This window comes from Dendrobates tinctorius, unplaced genomic scaffold (genome assembly GCF_039654945.1).
Source record: "Dendrobates tinctorius isolate UK_male_01 unplaced genomic scaffold, ASM3965494v1 ptg000039l, whole genome shotgun sequence".
In the NCBI taxonomy this organism is placed as follows: domain Eukaryota; kingdom Metazoa; phylum Chordata; class Amphibia; order Anura; family Dendrobatidae; genus Dendrobates; species Dendrobates tinctorius.
In genome coordinates this window covers 66810431-66831775 of record NW_027361707.1, presented here as the reverse complement: position 1 = coordinate 66831775, position 21345 = coordinate 66810431, and the positions used below count along the sequence as shown (strand labels likewise).

Here is a 21345-nt window from a genome sequence, read left to right as displayed (position 1 = left end):
TGGTATCAGAGGAATTCCAAGAGCCCCAGTGGCACATAGAAATACCAGTATTAAAAATAGTACCTATGGTGGGGAACCCAGTTTCCAGTTTTTTTTCCCCATAGGATCCAGAAGCTTTGCGTTAACACTAGTGATGGGCGAGCACTAAAATGCTCGGGTGCTCGTTGCTCGGGTCGAGCAAATTGGAATGCTCGGGTGCTTGACCCGAACAACGAACCCAGTGTAAGTCTGTGGGAAACCCAAGTATTTTTGTCGCAACCCCCATGGGGGTCTTTCTAGGGTCTGAAAACATCACAAATCGATGGGATCAGTGCTGAAATGACATGTGAACATCATGGGGAAGACTCCTGGAAGCGTTTCTGACTCCCAGCTGTGAACAATGTTGTGAGAGTCTTATGCCACTTTCCGGGTGCACAATAAAACATACAAAAACGAAACCAAAATTGATTTTCCTGGGAAATATTATTTATTATTTATTTATATAGCACCATTAATTCCATGGTGCTGTACCTGAGAAGGGGTTACAAAGTTATAGATGTCGTTTACAGTAAAAAAAATTATGATGACAGAATGGTACAGAAGGGAGATGTCCCTGTACTTGCAGACTTACATTCTATGGGATAATGGGGTAGAGACAGAAGGTCGGGGGTGTAGCAGCTCTGGTGGTGGTGAGGAGGCAGAATGGTTATTGCAGGCTGTAAGCTTTCCTGAAGAGATGGGTTTTCAGGTTCCGTCTGAAGGTTTCGAGGGTGGTGGATAATCGGACGTGTTGAGGTGTGGAATTCTAGAGGATGGAGGATATTCGGGAGAAATCTTGGAGGCGGTTGTGTGAGAAATGAATAAGTGTGGAGGAGAGTAGAAGGTATTGAGAAGATCAAAGATTACGTGAGGGGAGATTAGTTCAGAGATATAGGGAGGGGACAGGTTATGGATGGCTTTGTAGGTCAGTGTTAGTAGTTTAAACTGGATTCGTTGGGGAATTGGGAGCCAGTGGAGGGATTTGCAGAGGGGAGAAATGGGGGAGTAGCAAGGAGAGAGGTGGATTAGTCAGGCAGCAGACTTGAGGACAGACTGGAGTGGTGCAAGAGAGAGTTAGCAGGGAGGCTACAAAGGAGGGTGTTGCAGTAAACAAGGCAGGAGATGATGAGGGCATGCACAAGAGTTTTAGTAGATTGAGGTCTGATAAAGGGACGGATTCTGGAAATATTTTTGAGTTGGAGGCAACAGGAGGTGGCAAGAGTTTGGGCTTGCGGTTTGAAGGACAGGGCAGAGTCAAGAGTTACTCTGAGGCAGCGGATTATAGATGCGGGAGAGAGCGTTATACCATTTACCATAATAGGTCGGGTAGGGGAGATACGCGAGATGGAGGAAAGATGAAGAGTTTGGTTTTGTCTACATTGAGTTTTAGGAAGCGAGAGGTGAAGGAGGATATGGCTGATAGACACTCCAGGATTCTGGACAGCAGAGAGGTGACATCTGGGCCAGAGAGGTAGATCTGAGTGTCGTCCGCATACAGGTGGTACTGGAAGCCATGGGATTTTGAGTTTTATGAGTTGTCCTAGGCCAAGGGTTTAGATGGAAAAAAGTAGAGGTCCTAGGACAGAGCCTTGATGGACTCCAACAAAGAGAGGACGGGATGAGGAGGTAGTGTGAGTATCACTAAATGTGTGGTCGGAAAGGTATGAGGCAATCCAGGACAGGGCAAGGTCTTTGATGCCAAAGGAAGAAAGAATCTGTAGCCACTGTAGGCAGTGGTCGACTGTGTCGAAGGCAGAGGACAAGTTGAGAAGGAGGAAGATGGAGAACTGTCTGCTAGCTTTGGATGTGAGAAAGTCATTAGTAATTTTCATCAGGGCAGTTTCGGTGGAGTGGTGGGGGCGGAAGCCAGATTGGAGGTTGTTTAAGGAGAGAGTTAGATGAGAGGTGGGAGGAAAGTTGAGCATGGACATATGCTGCTCAAGGAGTTTGGAAGCAAACGGAAGCAGTGATATGGGGCGTGAGCTGGACATAGCAGTTGGGTCAAGGTTAGTTTTTTGAGGATGGGTGTGATGGTGGCATGTTTGAAGGCAGAGGGGAAGGTACCAGAAGATAGTGATTGGTTGAGGCTAAAGAACCAGCAGTGGAGCAGTGCAGTGTTGAGGCTGAACATCCTGCAGTGGAGCATTGTAGCGTTGAGCCTGAAGGCACGGCAGTGGAGAATTTCACTGTTGAGGCTGAAGAACCAGCAGTGGAGAATTTCAGAGTTGAAGCTGACCAAACAACGAAGTTCACATACTGTTTTCCTATGCAGTGAATGCAAGGCCTGCCACAAATTTCGACGCACCCCAAAAACCCTTGGAACGAAAACGTGGAGGAGGGCCTCCTAAAAAATCTGTTCCCATTACAAAAGAGCGGGTCTCCTATAATTGTAATACCCATACAGTAAGTGTATGGGCTGACAAACATTTTCCCCTGGGGGGTACACATCAACATAATGTGTAAACATTTTTTTACGGGCATCAAAAACACTCTTTAACACTATAACGTGGCTGTTGCATCAAGGACCACGGTCACCATGTGATCTAGTAGTGGTGGCTGATGAGGATGAGAAGGAGTTGGCTAACAGCAAATAGCCAAAATCAGGAAGCGTACACCCATGTGTGGGTGTGAAGAGGTTCATGGGAATATACGTCGCAAAAAATGACACTGGATTTGAGGTTGTTTCGCTGTTATCATTCAGTGGTGTAGAGAAGTCTGGCCCAATCCAGCCATTGTTCATTTTTATAAGAGTCAGCCTGCAACATTTTTAGTTGACAGGCGCATGCGCTTATCAGTTATAATTCCACCAGCCACACTTAAAATTCGCTCTGACAAAACACTGGTGCCAGGGCAAGCCAGGACCTCCAAAGCGTAGAGAGCCAGTTCATGCCATGTGTCCAGCTTGGATACCCAATAATTATAAGGCACAGAGTAATCACGGGGGATGTTGATACGGTCAGCAAGGTGCTCCTTCAGCATCTTCCCAAACTTTACACTCCTTGTGACAGTACCCTGTGCCTCAGTGCCACTGCGATGGGAGGGTCTGAGAAAACTCTCCCAGAACTTCGCCTGTGTTCACCTGCCTCTGCTGGATTGGTTGTGTCTCTCTTGCCTGTACTCCTTGGTTGCCCAATGGACTGTGACCCCTGCCGCCAGCGTTTTCAGTGGGAATTTTTTTTAATAATTCCACAACAATGGCCTTCTGGCACTGCACCATTTTAGTACACCTGTCTGCCTCTGGAAGAAGAGTTCGAAAGTTCTCCTTGTAGCATGAGTCTAGAAGTGTCACCAACTAGTAATGACTGTCACCCAAAATTTGGAGAATACGAGGGTCACAGAAAAGGCAGAGCAACATAAAGGCAGCCATGCGTGCCAGACTAACTGACAAGACTTCCGTGTCCTCACCGAGAGGACGACTGACCATGCTCTCCTCCTCCTCCCTGTCCTCAGGCTATCCACGCTGAACAGACAATATGACAGTTGTGCTTGTAGTACCATCTATAGCGCATGAAAGTAGCTCCTGTTCTTCCTCCTCTTCCTCATTGTCATCCAATCCACATTGGGATGACATGAGGCTGGGCTGTGTGTAATCACCCTGTATGGTTCCTTTATCCATCCCATCGCGCTCCGCCTGTAATGCATCCTCTTTGATTGTGAGCAGAGAGCATTTCAGAACACAGAGAAGCGGGATGATGACTCTAATTATGGCGTCATCGCCGCGCACAATCTTGGTGGACTCCTCAAAGTTTTGGAAGATGGTACATATATCTAACATCCATGTCCATTCCTGAGGTCTTGTTTGGAGTCTGATCTGAATACCGACGGTCTTGTTGATGCTGGTAGTCAACAGCTGCCCTCTTCTGCTCACAAATCCTTTCCAAAATCTGCAGTGTAGTTACAATGCGAGGAGACATCACACAACAGTCAGTGAGCCAGAAGCTGCAAACGCTGCTGAAGCACGGCAAGGGCGGCGGAAGCTGTAGCTGACTTTCTAAAATGGGCACAAAAGCTGTGTACTTTTACAAGCAGATCCGGCAGCTCAGGGTAGGTTTTGAGAAACTGCTGAACCATGAGATAAAACACATAGGCCAGGCATGGTACGTGCATGAGCTAGCCTCGCCTCAGAGCCGCCACCATGTTCCGGCCATTGTTACACACAACCATGCCTGCCTGTAGGTTCAGCGGTGTCAGCCACAGATCTGTCTGCTCTTTCAGAGCTGTTCACAACTCTTCAGCATTGTGTGATTTGTCAACTAAACATATTTAGCTTCAGCACAGCCTGTTGCCGCTTGGCTGAGGCAGTGCTGAAGTGCTTCCAGCTTGTGACTGATGTGGTCACTTCGGAAATGGAGGCTGAAGAGGAGGAGGAGGAGGAGGTGGTGCAGGAGCTGTAGACTGGGAGCAACCCTGATTTTCATAGGGCCCGCAATCCTCGGAGTCAGGAGGACGTGTTCCATTCCAAGGTCCGACTGAGTCCCGGCCTCCACTATGCTAACCCAGTGTGCCGTCAGCGAGATGTACCATCACTTCCCACAAGCACTTGTCAATGTGTTCATGGTTAGGTGTATTTTCCCAGTAACAGCCTTGTTGAGGGCATGGCTATTGTGGGACACATGCTTGCGTAATGTGGGGTCTGTACACCGGGAGAAATAGTGGCGGCTGGGGACAGAGTACCTTGGGATAGCCGCCGCCATCAGGTTGCAGAAAGCTTCCATCTCCACGAGCCTAAAAGGCAACATTTTGAGCACAAGCAGACAAAAAATATTTGAATTTAGTAGGGTGGCCTGTGGGGCTTTGGCAGCGTATTTCCGCTTGCATTACAAGGACTTGGGTATGTTCAACTGAACGCTGCGCTGGGACAAGGATGTGGGTTTGGCCCACAAATTTGGGTGCTTTGCTGCCATGTGCCTGATCATGCTGGTGGTGGTTGGGCTGGTAGTTTTGCTACCATTGCTGATGTGGGCATGGCAGGTGGTGCAAATGGCCTCTTTGGGGTTATCGGCAGAGTCTTTAAAAAGCAACCAGACTCGGGAAGACCTAACACTTGTACTGGCAATTTCCATTGTGTTGTTACAGGGAACGGTTACCCGTCTTCTGTCTGCGGCCACCACAATGCTTCCTGCCTTTTGAGGTGCTACGCCTCCCTCCCCCTGTGTGCTGCTGTCCTCCCTCTGCCTGTCCTCCTGCCAGGTTGGGTCAGTTACTGTATCATCCACCACCTCCTCTTCCACTTCCGCACCCTGGTCCTCCTCCTGACTTTCTGGTAATTGTGTCTCATCATCTTCCACCTCTTGTGAAACGTTCCCACCATCGCCTTCATGTGAACGTGGCTGCTCAAATATTTGGACATCACTACATGCAATCTCCTCTTGCCCTGCTTCAAGTGCACTGGGAAAGAGGCCCAAGTCTCTAAATGGAAAAGTGAACAGCTCTTCGGAGTGTTCAAGGGTTGGAACAGTTGTCTCCGGGCACTCTGCATGGTGGGAGGAAGAAGGATCAGGGTGATGAATATGAGGTCCAGACTCACTGCTACTGAGACTCGACCGTGTGGAAGACAGGGTGGCAGTGGTTCGTGGTGACGACAAAGTGACTGGAAGCATTATCCGCTATCCAACCAACAGCCGTTTGACACTGCTCTTGGTTCAATAGTGGTGTGCTGCTGCGGTCCCCTAGTAATTGTGACAGGAAGGTCGAGCGAGAAGATGTGGGTGTTTGTTGTGGGCCAATTTCAGCTTGCCCACGTCCTCGGCCTCGCCCTCTGCATGCACCATCACCACTTTCCCGTCCCTTGCCACGCCCCTTGCCCATTTTAAATGGACTACAATATTTTGCACATTCACTAAAAAGGAATGACTTTGGAGCAAACTTATGTGATCAGTGTGTGGGAAAACCACAGTTTAAAATATCTGGCCTGTAGGTAACACCTTTTTTTGTAAGCAAACTGTTTCAATAATTAGACTAAGTCACAGCAACAACAGTTCAATTGAGCCCAAAAAATGCCCCAATTTTTAGACTACAGATAGGTGAGGCCTGTGACGGAAATCCCCCACTTTAAATTCTCTGGCCTGTATTTTGTTTAAACACCAAAAGAGTGTTAATAAATAGGCTAAGACACAGCAACGACAGTTCGACTGAGCCCAAAAATGCCCCAATTTTTAGACCACAGTTAGGTGAGGCCTGTGATGGAGATCTCCCACTTTTAATAATCAGGCCTGTATTTTTTTTATTTTTTTTAAAAAACAGCAATATAGTGTGAATTACTAGGCTAAGATACAGCAAAAAAAAGTGCAATGGAGGACAACAAAATGCCCCAATTTTTAGCACACAGATAGGTGAGGCGTGTGACGGAGATACCAGACTTTAAATTATCTGGCCTGCATTTTTTTTTTTTATTTACAGCAAAATTGTATCAATAAGCTGGCATAGACACAGCAAAAAATATTCAATGGAGCCCTGAAATGGCTCAATTTTGAACACAATGATAGGCAATCCGTGTGGCGGACAAAACCCAGTGTAAACTATCTGCCCTGTAGGTAAATATATTTTTTTCTAGCAAACTGGTGTCAAGAACTTGTATAAAACATTCCAGAAAATATTACAGTACCAAAAAAATTGCAGAATTTTATGTGCACTCAGATGTGATCGCTGTGACGGCCAAACCCCTGATTAAAATGGCTGTATTTTAATGCTGTACTATGGAAAGAATCTGGCTGTATTCTGCAGTGCCAACAAGCAAATACAGAGAAAAAAACGTGTGCTCTGGATTGCTTTTAAAGAAAATAATCAGTATTAAGATGCAAAAAAAATATTCCTGGCCACTGATACCTCATACACTGCCTGCCTAACACTATCTATAGACCCACATACACTGCCTGCTGCCTAGCACTGATATATATAGCCACATACACTGCCTGCCTACCTATCACTGATATCTATATACCCCGTCGTAATTAGTCCTTGGAAGGACTGTTGGTTTAGTAGGATTTGTGGATTCAACAATGGTATATCCACAGTAACTTACACCCCACCTATTCTGTCCCTATCGCTGCAGGAACTCTCCCTACATTGGTGATTCCGGAGCTGACTGGGACGAGCAGGGCGGTGCCAGGTCTGATATAGACCTGATGACGCTGCGCGGCCAGCCAATCACTGTAATACCACAACAAAGATGGCTTCGGCATTACAGTGTTTGGCAGACAATCCCTGCATGTTGATTGGCGCTTTAAAGAGTGCCAAACATGTAGGGCGGGGACCCGTGCTGCCACCAAGCAAACGCGGAAATGCTGGGCGCTCTCCGAGCATTGTGATGCTCAGGCGAGTACCGAGTATTACCAAGCATGCTCGCTCATCACTAGTTAACACTCATGTGACCAGTGAGCATGATACATAAACAAACAAAATAGTTTGTACCCTTCTATTACAGTAGCAAAAACTCACAAAGGTCACTGAAATAATTTGAAACTGACAAAAGTAATTTTTAATTTAAATTTACTGAATATCAGCTTATAAAAATCAGATAATGCCTTTGAATTGTGGTTCTAAAAAAAAAAATAATGAAAATGGCCTGGTCAAAAATGATGCTATCTCTAGAAAAGATTGAAAATATTTTGATCATTGTAACATGTTCCTGTCCCCTGTATATTTAGCATCATGATGTCTACAAAATTTTAATCAGTCTGACTATTTGTATGGGGAAAAGTAGTCACTGTGCTGTTTGGTATCATGGTGTGAACATGAACCACAGAAAGCTAAGGAAAGAGCTCTCAGGAAGTTAGAATGAAAATTATAGACAAAGATGTTAAAGGTAAAGGCTATAAGACCATCTCCACACAGCTTGATGTTACCGGTATTACAATTGCACATGTTATTCAGAGGTTTAAGGTCTATGGGATTGTAAGCAATCTACCTGGACGTGGCTGCAAGACGAAACTTGATGACGAATTATGAAGACGGATTATACGAATGGTAACCAAAGAGCCCAGAACAAGGAGATTGGAGGTGAACCCCAAGGTCAAGGTAAATCAATGTCAGATTGCACCACCCGTCGCTGTCTTAGGTAAAGTGGACTTCATGGAAGACAACCGAGGAGGAAACCACTGTTGAAAGAAAATTATAGAAAAGCAAGACTGTAATTTGCCAAAATGCAAATTGACAAGCCACAAAGCTCCTGTACAAGCCCCCCTATAGAACAAATAGCGTGGAGGCTTCATGGGATAGCGGCACCAGCTCCCCCATGTGTTCTATTGGCTAATTGGATTAGAGTTCAGTTTTGGTATGTTCCCTTAGTTCTCTCGATGTTTAAGGTTTATTCATATCTCCCCCCTCTTTGATTTGTTATGTTAATGGTACTTGCCTTTTGGTGGATTGGTTCTTCTAGTCCTCAGGTGACAGGCAGAAATGAGCAACAGGAGTCTGAATGGTTAACAGATTTTGGCACCAAGAAGAACTTCTTAAACACTGCATTCCTGTCAGAAGAATTACAGCAGCCGGGATCTTAATTACAGCTGCCCGCCCTAAGTTAACGTCGTCGTGGTACTTAGATGGTGCTCGCCCAGCTTTCTGGGTGCAAACTGGATGGTTTTATTGTCTATGGAGTGATGAATTTTATTGTTATTTATTGGTTTAATATATTTATTTGGGTAACCATTATTTATTGGTTGAATATATTTAATTTTGAGTAACCATTAATAAATACCGCAGCCTTTTATCTTCACCCAATGTGTTTCGTGTCATTTATTTAGTAAGTGGGGAAGGTGGATAGAGGCGGGGGAGTTTTGGTGCCTGCTATCCTTTAGCAGAATGTCCTTTGGACAGATGAAACAAAACTGGAACCTTTTGGCAAGTCATATCAGCTCTGTGTTCACAGATGCAAAGAAAAGCATATTGTACCGACTGTGAAACATGGAGGAGACTTGGTTATGTTTTGGGCCTCCATTTTTGCATGTGACAAAGCTTGTTTTCAATCTGTGCAGTGTACCATGAAATATCGAGACTATCAAGGGATTCTGGAGCAAAATGAGCTGCCCGGTGTCAGAAAGCATTGTCTCAATCGCATTTCACGGGTCCCCCAATAGGATAATGACCTAACACACAGCTAAAATCATCCAAGAATAACTACGAGCAAGGCATTGGACTCTTCTGAAGATGCTTCTATGAGCCCTGATCTAAATGGTACTTCCACAGATGTTCAATAACTGTAGCCTTTAGTCTGGAGAAGGAACTATCACACCTGAGAGGGCGTTAGCAGATAGCTCATGAGAAGGGGGCCAATATATCTGTGAACAGGTGCAGAAGTCTCAATGAGCGTTACAGAAATCATTTGTTTCCAATAGGTTCGGCAACAAAATACTAAAATAAATGGACCATCAATTTTGTCCAGGTAATTGTATTTATTTTTTTACATTTTATCTGTTGAACCACAAATGAGAAGCAATGTATGATTCTCATTAGTTGATATTACGTAAATTTGCAGTGAAAATTACTTTTGTCACTATAAAGTTATATCAGTGGCTATTGTGGGTTTTTCTCACTTTACCAGAAGGGTTCCAACAATGTCCACACGTGTAGCAATGAAGTCTTAAAATGAGCTGTACTATTTCTCGACAAGTTCTCATGAAGTTCAAGAAATGGGTTTACAAATTTTCTCCCTAACCCTCAACATGATGGATGTCAGATGGTGGAAATGAGTAAAAATCATGGGTGAAATTCCACTGAAGTAAAGCTCTTATAATACCTTGAGGTTACCATGTTATTAACGGGTTGCAGAAAGTGTCCTATTAGTAAAGCCATTTTTCATTTCAATCTATGCATTATTCTCCCCTCTCATTAATGCCCTATACAACTCCATCCATTACCAACGCCTTGTCTCAGCTAAGCTAATAAGGAAGAAGCTTATTATCTGACGTGTCAAAATAGGGCGAGAAATGTCAGCTATGTCTGTAATTTGAAGAAATGAAGGCTGATATCTGATTGGCTAACACCTGTAAATGACAGCCTGTTAAATGTTACCAGATCATTCCAATTGGCAGGAGTAAGAAATGGGGTAAGGCCTGAAAGGTAATTATTAGTTATGATCGAATGTGCTCTGATAACATGTTATCCGAGTATGTTGGGCGTGGTTGGATATTTTTGTGTTCCTGTCCCCATATGTGTTGCCCCTGTCTTTCACCACAAGACATGCAGTCTCAGTACTCAAAACTTTTATACAAGCACGACCGAGATACTTGGATAACACCCGAGCATGCTCAGATTAGACATTCATTAAGCACGCTCGCTCATCACTAGTAATCATCAGATTACAGAGCACGGTGGCTCAGTGGATAGCACTGCAGTCCTGGGTTCAAATCCAACCAAGGACAACACCTGCAGGGAGTTTGTATGTTCTCCCCGTGCTTGACGGGGTTTCCTCTGGGTACTCCGGTTTCCTCCCGCATTCCAAAGACATACTGATGGGGAATATAGATTGTGAGCCACATCGGGGACAGTGATGATGTGTGGAAACGGTAAGGTGCTGTGTAATGTTAGTGCTATATAAAAATAAAGATTATTATTATTCAGCTGGGTGTCACTTAACGTGGTCATTCTGTCATAATCCTTCAGAGTGGTATATAGTATGCTTTTGTTTTTATGATGCAAAATGTATGTAGAACCATCAAAGACAGAATGATATACCACAAATGACTGTACACAGTAGTAGAGGAAAGAGATGTTATATTTAGGTCAATAAATTCAATAACATAAGCTTCTGTTTATAGCCCTTTTCTGAAGTACTAATTGTATGAACTTCACGAGACCTTTTGAAAGATGAAGACTAAGGCTGGGTTCACATTGCTTTTTGGGCCACACACAGCAATGGCTCCATCGGGGCGTCCATCTGAATTTCTGAAAACTGGATCCTGGCAAACTCCCTGATGGGGTCATTGACTTTAATGAGGCAGGCAGCCACTTTATGCTCTTTGGCCTCCATTTTTGAATGGTCAACTGTGCTTTTTTCCCCACCTCAAAAAAGGTAAAAGTTGCCAAACATTGGCCAGACTGAGCACAAAGTGACTTTGCCTGCCTTACTAAAGTCAGTGCCTCTGTCAGGTGTTCTATCGGAATACATTTTCTCAGTATTTCGGATGGAAGCCATGACGGAAACACTGACATTCCAAAAATGCAAGGCCTCATTTAAACATCCTCTTCAGCAGTGTGCTGTACCCATTGGTCAGTATGTCAATTTTTACCATCATCGTGGAATTGGTTAATATCACATGTATGTATGTGTGTGTATATACAGTGTGTGTGTGTGTATATATATATATATATATATATATATATATATATATAATATGAGTGCGGAAAGTATTCAGACCACTTTGTTTCATTGCAGCCATTTGGTAAATTCAAAATTCATTTTTTTTTCTCATTAATGTACACTCTGCACCCCATCTTGACTGAAAAAAACAAACAAATTTTTGCGAATTCATTAAAAAAGAAAAACGAATATCGCATAGCCACAAGTATTCAGACCCTTTGCTCAGACACTCATATTTAAGTCACATGCTGTCCATTTCCTTGTGATCCTCCTTGAGATGGTTTTGCTCCTTCATTGGAGTCCAGCTATGTTTAATTAAACTGATAGGGCTTGATTTGGAAAGGCACACGTCTGTCTATATAAGACCTCACAGCTCACAGTGCATGTCAGACCAAATGGGAATCATGAGATCAAAGTAACTGGCTGAGGAGCTCAGAGACAGAATTGTGGCAAGGCACAGATCTGGACAAGGTTACAAAAGAATTTCTTCAGTACTCAAGGTTCCTAAAAGCACAGTGGCCTCCATAATCCTTAAATGGAAGAAGTTTCGGACCACCAGAAGTCTTCCTAGATCTGGCGGTCAAGCCAAACTGAGTAGTCATAGGAGAAGAACCTTGGTGAGAGAGGTAAAGAAGAACCCCAACATCACTGTGGATGAGCTCCACAGATGCAGTAGGGAGATGGGAGAAAGTTCCACAAAATCATTGCAGCCCTCCATCAGTTGGGCCTTTATGGCAGAGTGGCTGGACCGATGCCTCTTCTCAGTGCCAGACTTATGAAAGCCCCCATAGAGTTTGCTAAAAAACACATGAAGGACTCCCAGACTATGAGAAATAAGATTCTCTGGTCTGATGAGATGAAGATATAACTTTTTGGTGATAATTCTAAGCGGTATGTGTGGAGAAATCCTGGCACTGCTCATAACCTGCCCAATACAATACCAACAGTGAAACATGGTGGTGGCAGCATCATGCTATGGATGTGATTTTCAGCTGCAGGGACAGGACGACTGGTTGTAATTGAAGGAAACGTGAATGCAGCCAAGTACAGAGAGATCCTGGCTGAAAACTTCTACCAGAGTGCTTTGAACCTCAGACTTGGCCGAAGGTTCACCTTCCAACAAGACAGTGACCCTAAGCACACAGCTAAAATAACATAAGGAGTGGCTTCAGAACAACTCTGTGACCATTCTTGGCTGGCCCAGCCAGAGCCCTGACCTAAACCCAATTGAGCATCTCTGGAGAGACCTGAAAATTGCTGTCCACCATCCAACCTGATGGAACTGGACAGGATCTGCAAGGAAGAATGGCAGAGGATCCCCAAATCCAGCTGTGAAAAACTTGTTGCATCATTCCCATGAAGACTCATGGCTGAAGTAGCTCAAAAGGGTACTTCTACTCAATACTGAGCAAAGGGTCTGAATACTTATGACCATGTGACATTTCAGTTTTTCTTTTTTAAAAAATTTACAAAAATTTCTACATTTGTTTTTTTTTTTCAAGATGAGGTGCAGAGTGTACATTAATGAGAAAAAAAAAGAACTTTTCTGAATTTACCAAATGATTAGAATGAAACAAAAAGTAACATAGTAACATAGTTATTAAGGTTGAAGCAAGACTTTAAGTCCATCTAGTTCAACCCATATCCTATCCTAACTTGCCCTAACATGTTGATCCAGAGGAAGGCAAAAAAAACCCATGTGGCAAACAGTAAGCTTCACATTGGGGAAAAAAATTCCTTGCCGACTCCACATACGGCAATCAGACTAGCTCCCTGGATCAACGCAATATTAAGGAAACTAGTGTATATACCCTGTAATATTATACTTTTCAAGAAAGGCATCCAGTCCCTTCTTAAATTTTAGTAGGGAATCCCTCATTACAACATCATATGGCAGAGAGTTCCATAGTCTCACTGCTCTTACAGTAAAGAATCCGCGTCTGTGAGTATGCTTAAACCTTCTTTCCTCCAGACGTAGAGGATGCCCCCTTGTCCCCGTCACAGGTCTAAGAGTAAAAAGATCATTAGAAAGGTCTTTGTACTGTCCCCGCATATATTTATACATTGTAATAAGATCACCCCTAAGCCTTCGATTTTCCAAACTAAATAACCCCAAGTGTAATAACCTGTCTTGGTATTGCAGACCCCCCAGTTACCTAATAACCTTGGTCGCTCTTCTATGCACCCGCTCCAGTTCAGCTATGTCTTTCTTATACACTGGAGACCAGAACTGTACACAGTATTCTAAGTGTGGTCGCACTAGTGACTTATATAGAGGTAAAATTATGTTCTCCTCATGAGCATCTATGCCTCTTTTAATGAAAGTGAAAATTTTAAAGGGGTCTGAATACTTTCTGAACCCACTGTATGCTATAGACGAAGATAGGTACACATTTTGTATGTGAAAACAGACATCTGAATGAAGACCAACATTTACAGCAGTACTGTGGCTCTGTGATTAGCACTGTTACTCCAGAGCACTGGGATCATGGGATCAAATCCCACCAAGAGCAACATCTTCAAGGAGTTTATGTTGCCCGTGTTTGCGTGGGTTTCCTCCGTGTTCTTCCGGTTCCTCCCATACTCTAAAGACATACTGATAGGGAACCTACATTGTGAGCCGCAATGGGGACAATGATGATGATGATGTCTGTAAAGCGCTGTGGAATTAATGGTTCTATACAAATGAGTAAAATTAATTTTACAAATGTGCGAATAATTGTCTGTAGTCCTCCACATTTGAGAAAGGATGATTCTACTTTTCTCACAAACTGATATGTCAAAGGTTTAAATGATGAAAAAATAAAATCCGTTTAATGTTAAAATGCACCAATCCTTTACTGTTATAGATAGGATGGAAGGATAGAGGGTATCAGGAAAATAGTATCGTAATTTAGGAACACAAGATCTTCTTCCGGAATATGGACTCTATGTAACAACCCCATTTTTTTATATACACGAGGCCCAATTGTCCTTGATTAAACAATAACAAAAAGATCACACTGTACAATCATTCCAATAAATATTAATAGTTGCACTGAGAAATTAAATTATAAGAAAAGAGACTGCTTCTACCAACCAGTGGTATACAGAACATCTGCTCAAAATGGTCATAATATATTAAGCATCTCGTCAACAGTGCTTTAAATATCATCTGGTGTCCTTGATGACATCTATATATTTTCATTATAATTTGTTTTTATGAAAATTTTACAATGTCTTGACTTGCTTTTAAAGTTTGACTTGCTTTTAAAGTGCACGCACCCACACTCCCAGGTCTCTAATAGTCCTCATACTCTTCACCAGCTATTGCAGCGGCCAGTGCTGCTAGTGCTTCAGCCACATCTGGATCCATATCATCTTCTAGGATTGCCCCATTTGTAACCACTTTACTTTTACTTGAACCCCTTGCTGAGCTTCTTTCGATCATGAGGTCAATCAATGACGGGAATCTTGACCTTTCTATTGGAATATGTTCATTTGATTGGGACCTGGATCCAAGGTCAGCTTTGTCTGGAGGATCTTTGTTGGAGTCCTCTACATAGTTTGCCTCTTTAGGAAGACCATCAAATTGTATATCGTTTCCAATGTCAGTGGAGGACTCTAAGTTTAAATAACTAGTTTTGACCTCAAGTATTGCACTTTCCGTAAGAGAAATATTTTCCAGAATTGATCCAGATCGCTCATGTTGCATGCATTCTGGCTTGTCGGAATTGGCCGTGTGGTCATTTGGTATATGTTGGCAGGAAAGATGAGTTGACGTCAAGTTGTCAGTAGATTGGGAGGAATAGTCATCTTGTTCTTTATCATAGATGAAGTTCTCATTTAAAGCTGCATATGGTGAGAAACTTGGTTCCGTGGATTCGGCATCATCAGTTTTAGCATTGATCTTTTCTGGCGGGATGTACAAATTATGTGAATCGGTGAATCCTTCTCGTTCGATTATGTTGTATCCTTCATTCATAAGTTCACTGATCTTTATAGTTGGTGACTTGGATCGGTCATGCTCGTAGCTGCGTGCTTCATTCACGTGTCCATTTGACGGTAGTTCTTGTGGCTTGAACATATAACTGAAAGACACCAGAATATGACTTCATGCAGAATATTAATTCATAACATGTGCGAATATAAAAATATACCTTTGTACTGTATAGATAGAAAAATATTAAGATTTGAGAGTCCTCAGTGGTTGATACCTTTTAGTGGCTAACTGAAAAGATGGTAACAAACTGCAAGCTTTCAAGACTACTCAGGTCTCTTAATTATTGTATTGTTAACGTTGTTACTTATGACTGTTGTGTTTGAAACTGTTCAACTGTAAAGCGCTGCGGAATATGTTGGCGCTATATAAATAAAGATTATTATTATTATTATTATTATTCATCATGCATAGAATACTATGCCCGATGAAAAGATCTGATTAGTCTCGAATCTTGCAATTTATTACCATGTTTTAAATTAGGCATTAAAAGGTATCAACCACTGAGGACTCTCAAATCTTAGTATTTTTATAAAAATATACAAACTATATAAAATCTGCTCTCGTCACCAACATATTGTAATCTGTTTCCCATTAGATAAAAATGCAACTGAAACAAATCATTTTACACTTCCTTTTATCAGATGACATAGCTAGTTTAGGAAAAGGGTCTCTACACCACCAGTGTTTCCTGTCACAATTGCCAAGACGGAGAAGATATTGGATTCCTTTCTGCCCAAGACCACCAGGAATGTTTAAATAAACCCTTTCATTATATTAGATCACCACTTGGTTGTTGGCATAGACACTTTTACTTATCAAGACTTTTAAGAATTCTGCATTAATCTACTAATACTTTAGACCTGTGCTGTATTGAGCAGGTGGTTGTACATGATGACCTTTGAGGTCCCTTACAACTTTAACATTCTATGATTCTATGACCAACAGGGATGTGAACATAGAGCAGTTTCACGGTAAGCCAATAGAGATGTTCACATATACATAAAAAACAAATTGTCTGGATACCGTATACAAGAATCTACCCAGTTACTGTGTAGGCACTGTGAATCTGGCTCATGTGCAGGTAATTATTAATGTTATAGGGCTATGTTTTACCCATTTTGCACCCCAATCTTGATGAACTGTTGGCTGAAGTAGCGTGCCAACTTACCGTAATCCAGGAGCATGATCCTCTAAATGAATTTCTCAGTTCCTTCAACCGCCATGTGCCACACCAGAAATGGCACTTCAGCTAAGACTGAAGTACATTTCTTGTGTAATTTCGGGTACTTTAGTGGCATAAATCATGAATTATTCGGTTGGACTTGGTCATGTTCCACTCCAACTACACCTACTATTTTACAAGTTGTCAGACTTGGGGGGGGGGGGGGGGAGTGGTGTAAAGACACCAAAAGCTGGTGATACTTTTTAAATGCACAAAAATTGTGATATTTCAAAGTGTTTTATGCCAGAATTCTGGTGAAAAAGCTTTGATGAATCGAGCCCTAGATGTGTAACAAAACTGTGGAAAGTGTTTTTATATATCGTAATTCCTGATGCACCATTGATCCTGGGATCTGGGTCCTTAAACCAGACCCCACCAATTGATCAAACCACTGTACAAAAATGCTCAGATCTATGTAGAATGAGAGGGAAAGTTTGATGTGCTCCCTAAGACTTCAGATTCTGTTTAGGACCTCACCAAAATGGCAAATTCTTACTCATGATATACTTTAGGAACTTTTGTATCTGGCATAATTGGTTTGGTTTCTAGCTACTATAATCCTATTGTTATGGCTCACCTCTGTGACATGACCTATAGTTGCAAGTGAATTGTACCTTACAAGATTTATTGCACAGGTAATTTGAAGAAAATTATGATGACATTGCTGCAGGTTATGTGCACTTATCTCCAAAATTAGCAGCACAAGAAAGTAAGAAAAGCACACAAACAGACACACAGCCTTTCCTCTCTGAGCCCTTTCTTTTACCTTTGGGACAAGTCCTCTCTATTGTTTGTAAACAATGCAGTTACTCTGTAGAGAAACAGAAACCGGTCCCCCTCCACTCAGTATCCAAGAGTCAAAGGGCCAAAAAGAACTGAATCACAGTTCTCCAAGGGTCTCACTACAGCCGTATGGGCAGATCTCTTATACGAAAGCCCTTGAACATGGCCATTTAGATGTGAAGATGTAAAAAATGTTTATCTCATGAGGCACAACTCGAATAAAGAAGAAACAAGTGCAGATTTGGACTTTTAGGAGCCTTCAAAATTGACATATTCAATGTTGAACACTGAGCAACAATGTGGTAATTCAATAAGCATTTGATGCCAGCCATGTGTATTGTAACGCTGAGGAGTGTGGACCTACTGTACCACAGGCTAGTCTTACCCTGGAGGGGTGTGACTAAGTGACTACCTTGTTGTCACTAAAGCATCTGGTGGTGAGGATAGGCATGGCTGCAGGTAGTCACCAGGTGCCACGCCATGGCAGTCCATGGACTGAAGAGTCAGAGGCACAGAACGCAGCACAGGAGGCAAAGACAACAACATCAAACAGTCCAAGGTCAGGGCAGCCATCACAGGTTCTGGATATGTAGCCAAGGTCAGGAGCGGAGAGGTCAGACAGGATGGGTTGGCAAGCCAGGTCAGTATTGGAAGAAATGGGAATACACAAGCACAAACACATGACTAGCATGACCAATAGGCTAAAAAACAACATTTGGGCATAGTGTGGTGGGAGAAGCTGCCATATATAGAGCCTGCTGAGATGGGATTGGCAGAGGAACCTAATCTTTGCAGGACACAGCAGGGTTAAATTCCTGCAGAGACCGTCCACACCCCCTAAGGTAAGCTGGAAACCACCATAAGATGTAGCAGTGCAGCAAGAGGCAAGCTTCAGCCAGCCACGTAATGTCCATGGTGCTGGAGAGGCATTCATGTTACCGCCATAGCATGCATACTGAATGGTGTTCGAAATGAATGTTTGTATGAATGTTTGCAATTGGCCAGTGTAAATCAGCTAGTGATACAAATTTCTAATATTAAGCTCCCATGCACATTACACTAATTTCTGCCCAACCTGCCAGGTTTTTCCGACACTCTAATGTGTAAAAGAATCTTGCATAATTGATTGTTGGGGAGTGAAAGATCCGGCATGTACGATTTCGGTCTGCTGATCCTTTTGTTGTACGTCACCCCGAGAGGTGACAGCAGCTGCTCTCTTAAGGTACTGTCACACTTAGCGATGTACCAGCGATCCCGACCAGCGATATGACGCGGTCAGGATCGCTGGTGCATCGCTAAGTGGTCGCTAGTGAGCTGCCACATAGGCAGATCTCACTAGCGACATCGCTGGGGATGGGGATTGCTACTTACCTGTCACACCAGGCGATCCTGCGTCCTCCCGCCCGGCTCCACGCGTCGCTCGTCGTCACAGAAGGAAGCGCCGCAGGAAGCTGACGACGAGAAACAGTCCTGAACGTTCTCGCGCGATCAGCGATAACCAGCGGGGGAGCTGGTCGTAGGTAAGTATCAGACATAGCGATATCGTTAGCAATATCGCTATAACGTCACTAGTTATAGCGATATTGCTAGCGATATCTCTTAGTGTGACAGTACCTTTATTATAGAGCACATTGGAGCGATCAGCTGCTCAATGGGAAACTCAGCCGAGATGGTTGCTGATTGAACTATCATTTGACCAACAGCCATCCAACATGTATGGCTGGCTTTAGCGCTTCCACTTAGGTCACAGTCACACATTCAGTATTTGGTCAGTATTTCACATCAGTATTTGTAATCCAAAACCAGGAGTGGGTATTAAATACAGAAGTGGTGACATGTTTCTATTATACTCTTCCTCTGTTTGTTCCACTCCTGGTTTTGGCTGACCAAATACTGAACGTGTGAACGTGACCTTATTATTCTGGATCAGGCAGGATGTCAATACAATATGGAGGTATTTGTGTACCTGTTCAGCATTCGGCAGCAGTTGCACCCCATCTGGTTAAGGTCTTTTAATACCTGTTTGTGAAATAATAAAGAAAAAATAATTGGGGAAACACAAGTTAAAGAGGTTGTGCACAATCCTACATTTATATTAAGCCCCATGTTTTTCCATTGACATAGCCGTATGAGGGTTTATTTTTGCAATGAGTTGTTGTTGTTTATAACATCATACATTTTACCTTATAATGTACTGAAAAAATACAAGTTAAGTGATATGGAGAAAAAAAACAATAATACCCCCAGCTACAATGGAAGCCCTTCTGTATCAGAAGAGGAGGCACCGGAGTGGACTGCCCACCAGGATTGTGCCACTTCAGTACTGCCTGCTGTTACAGATTGGCTGCAGTGATCTGAGCAGGCTCTGATTGCTGCTGTTAGAGGCAGGTGCTTTCTGTTCACCTGCCCGATGTAGAGAAGGCTCAGCTCCTAACCCGGCTCCATGACCGATATACATCATGGAGCAGTAAGGAGATAAAAAGGTTTTCTGAGGGTATTTTTTTTTATTATACAGGGTGGGCCATGTATATGGATACACCTAAATAAAATGGGAATGGTTGGTGATATCAACTTCCTGTTTGTGGCACATTAGTATTTGGGAGGGGGAAAACGTTTCAAGATGGGTGGTGACCATTGCGGCCATTTTGAAGACGGCCATTGTGGAGCCAACTTTATTTTTCCCAAAGGGAAGATGGTCATGTGACACATCAAACTTATTGAGAATTTCACAAGAAAAACAATGGTGTGCTTGGTTTTAACGTAACTTTATTTTTTCATGAGTTATTTATGAGTTTCTCTGTTTACAGCCATTGACATATCGCAAATTCAACGCGCCGATCTGGGTCATCCTCGTTGAGATGCTGCAGCAGCTGGATTTTGTAAGGGTGCCATTTGTGAGTAGCTAATATCCGCCGAAGGGATGTTCAACTGATGCCAGGTTTTCGCGCTGAATTTGCAGAATGGGCAAAACAAAAATTGGAACAGGACCCTCAGTTTACACAGAACATTATGTTCAGTGATGAGGCAAACATTTTTGGGTGGCCCATTTATATGGATACACCTAAATAAAATGGGAATGGTGACCGTTTTCTTGCGTAGGGTGTCTTGCATTGAAATCTGCTGCAATGAACCGGGTACTGCGTTCACCAGACATCAACACAATTTCTATCCGCTCCTCACGTGTTTGCCTCTGCGACATGTTAATGGCTGTAAACAAAGAAAAACTTGTAAATAACTCATGGAAGAATAAAGTTACGTTAAAACCAAGCACACCTTTGTTTTTTTTGTGAAATTCTCAATAAGTTTGATATGTCACATGACCCTCTTCCCATTGGAAAAATTAAAGTTAGATTCAAAATTGCCGACTTCAAAATGGCCTCCATGGTCACCACCCATCTTGCAAAGTTTTCCCCGTCCCATATACTAATGTGCCACACACAGGAAGTTGATATCGCCAACCATTCCCATTTTATTTAGATGTATCCATATAAATGGCCCACCCTGTAGTGTAGCAGACATTGAAAACACAAACGCACCGATATTCAGTCTCATTAGGTTTAGCGATGTCTTTCCACTGGTTCTACAGTGATTGGCCACAATGGTCATCCGTGTGGCAGCCTGTAACCAAAGACCGGAAGCAGAACTAGCCCTAGAGAGGAGGAATATTGTTTTGTTTGTGTTGTCTGTAACCCTATATTAGAAAAATTCCCTTTAAGGCTGTGCTTTTTATAGTTCCATACTAGGGACTAAAAAGTGGAAATCATGTGGAGGAAGAATCCGTTACATACCTGATGTACATGGCATCTATTGACTATAATAGGGTCCATCTGGTTTATATTATGGTGTTTGTTATTTTACCATAAAAAAAAGACTTAGAACAATTTGCAACAAATCTCCATTCTGGTAACACGCTAATTGATTTTGACTGTAAAGCCCCCGTTACACACTGCGATATCGCTAGCAATATCGCTGTAAAGTCACCGATTTTGTGACGTTATAGCGATATTGCTAGCGATATCGCTGCATGTGATACTTACCTCCGAC

The 21345-nt window shown here is 42.8% G+C and overlaps 1 protein-coding gene across 4 annotated transcripts in view; it reads right to left on the bottom strand.

The window, feature by feature from the left end:
- Window positions 1-10711: 10711 nt before the first annotated feature.
- PGCKA1 (PDCD10 and GCKIII kinases associated 1) overlaps window positions 10712-21345 on the bottom strand; it is an 85710-nt gene continuing 75076 nt past the window's right edge. For 3 of the 4 annotated variants that reach the window (XM_073574730.1, XM_073574729.1, XM_073574728.1), the window contains 2 exons: window positions 19268-19320; window positions 10712-15384 (listed from right to left, as the gene is read on the bottom strand). In XM_073574730.1, the coding sequence (XP_073430831.1) occupies window positions 14595-15384; window positions 19268-19299 (822 nt within the window). In that variant the 5' untranslated portion in view covers window positions 19300-19320 and the 3' untranslated portion in view covers window positions 10712-14594. Of the gene's footprint in view, window positions 15385-19267; window positions 19321-20050; window positions 20509-21345 lie in introns of those variants that run through there. The other variant, XR_012231981.1, reaches the window with a different exon arrangement.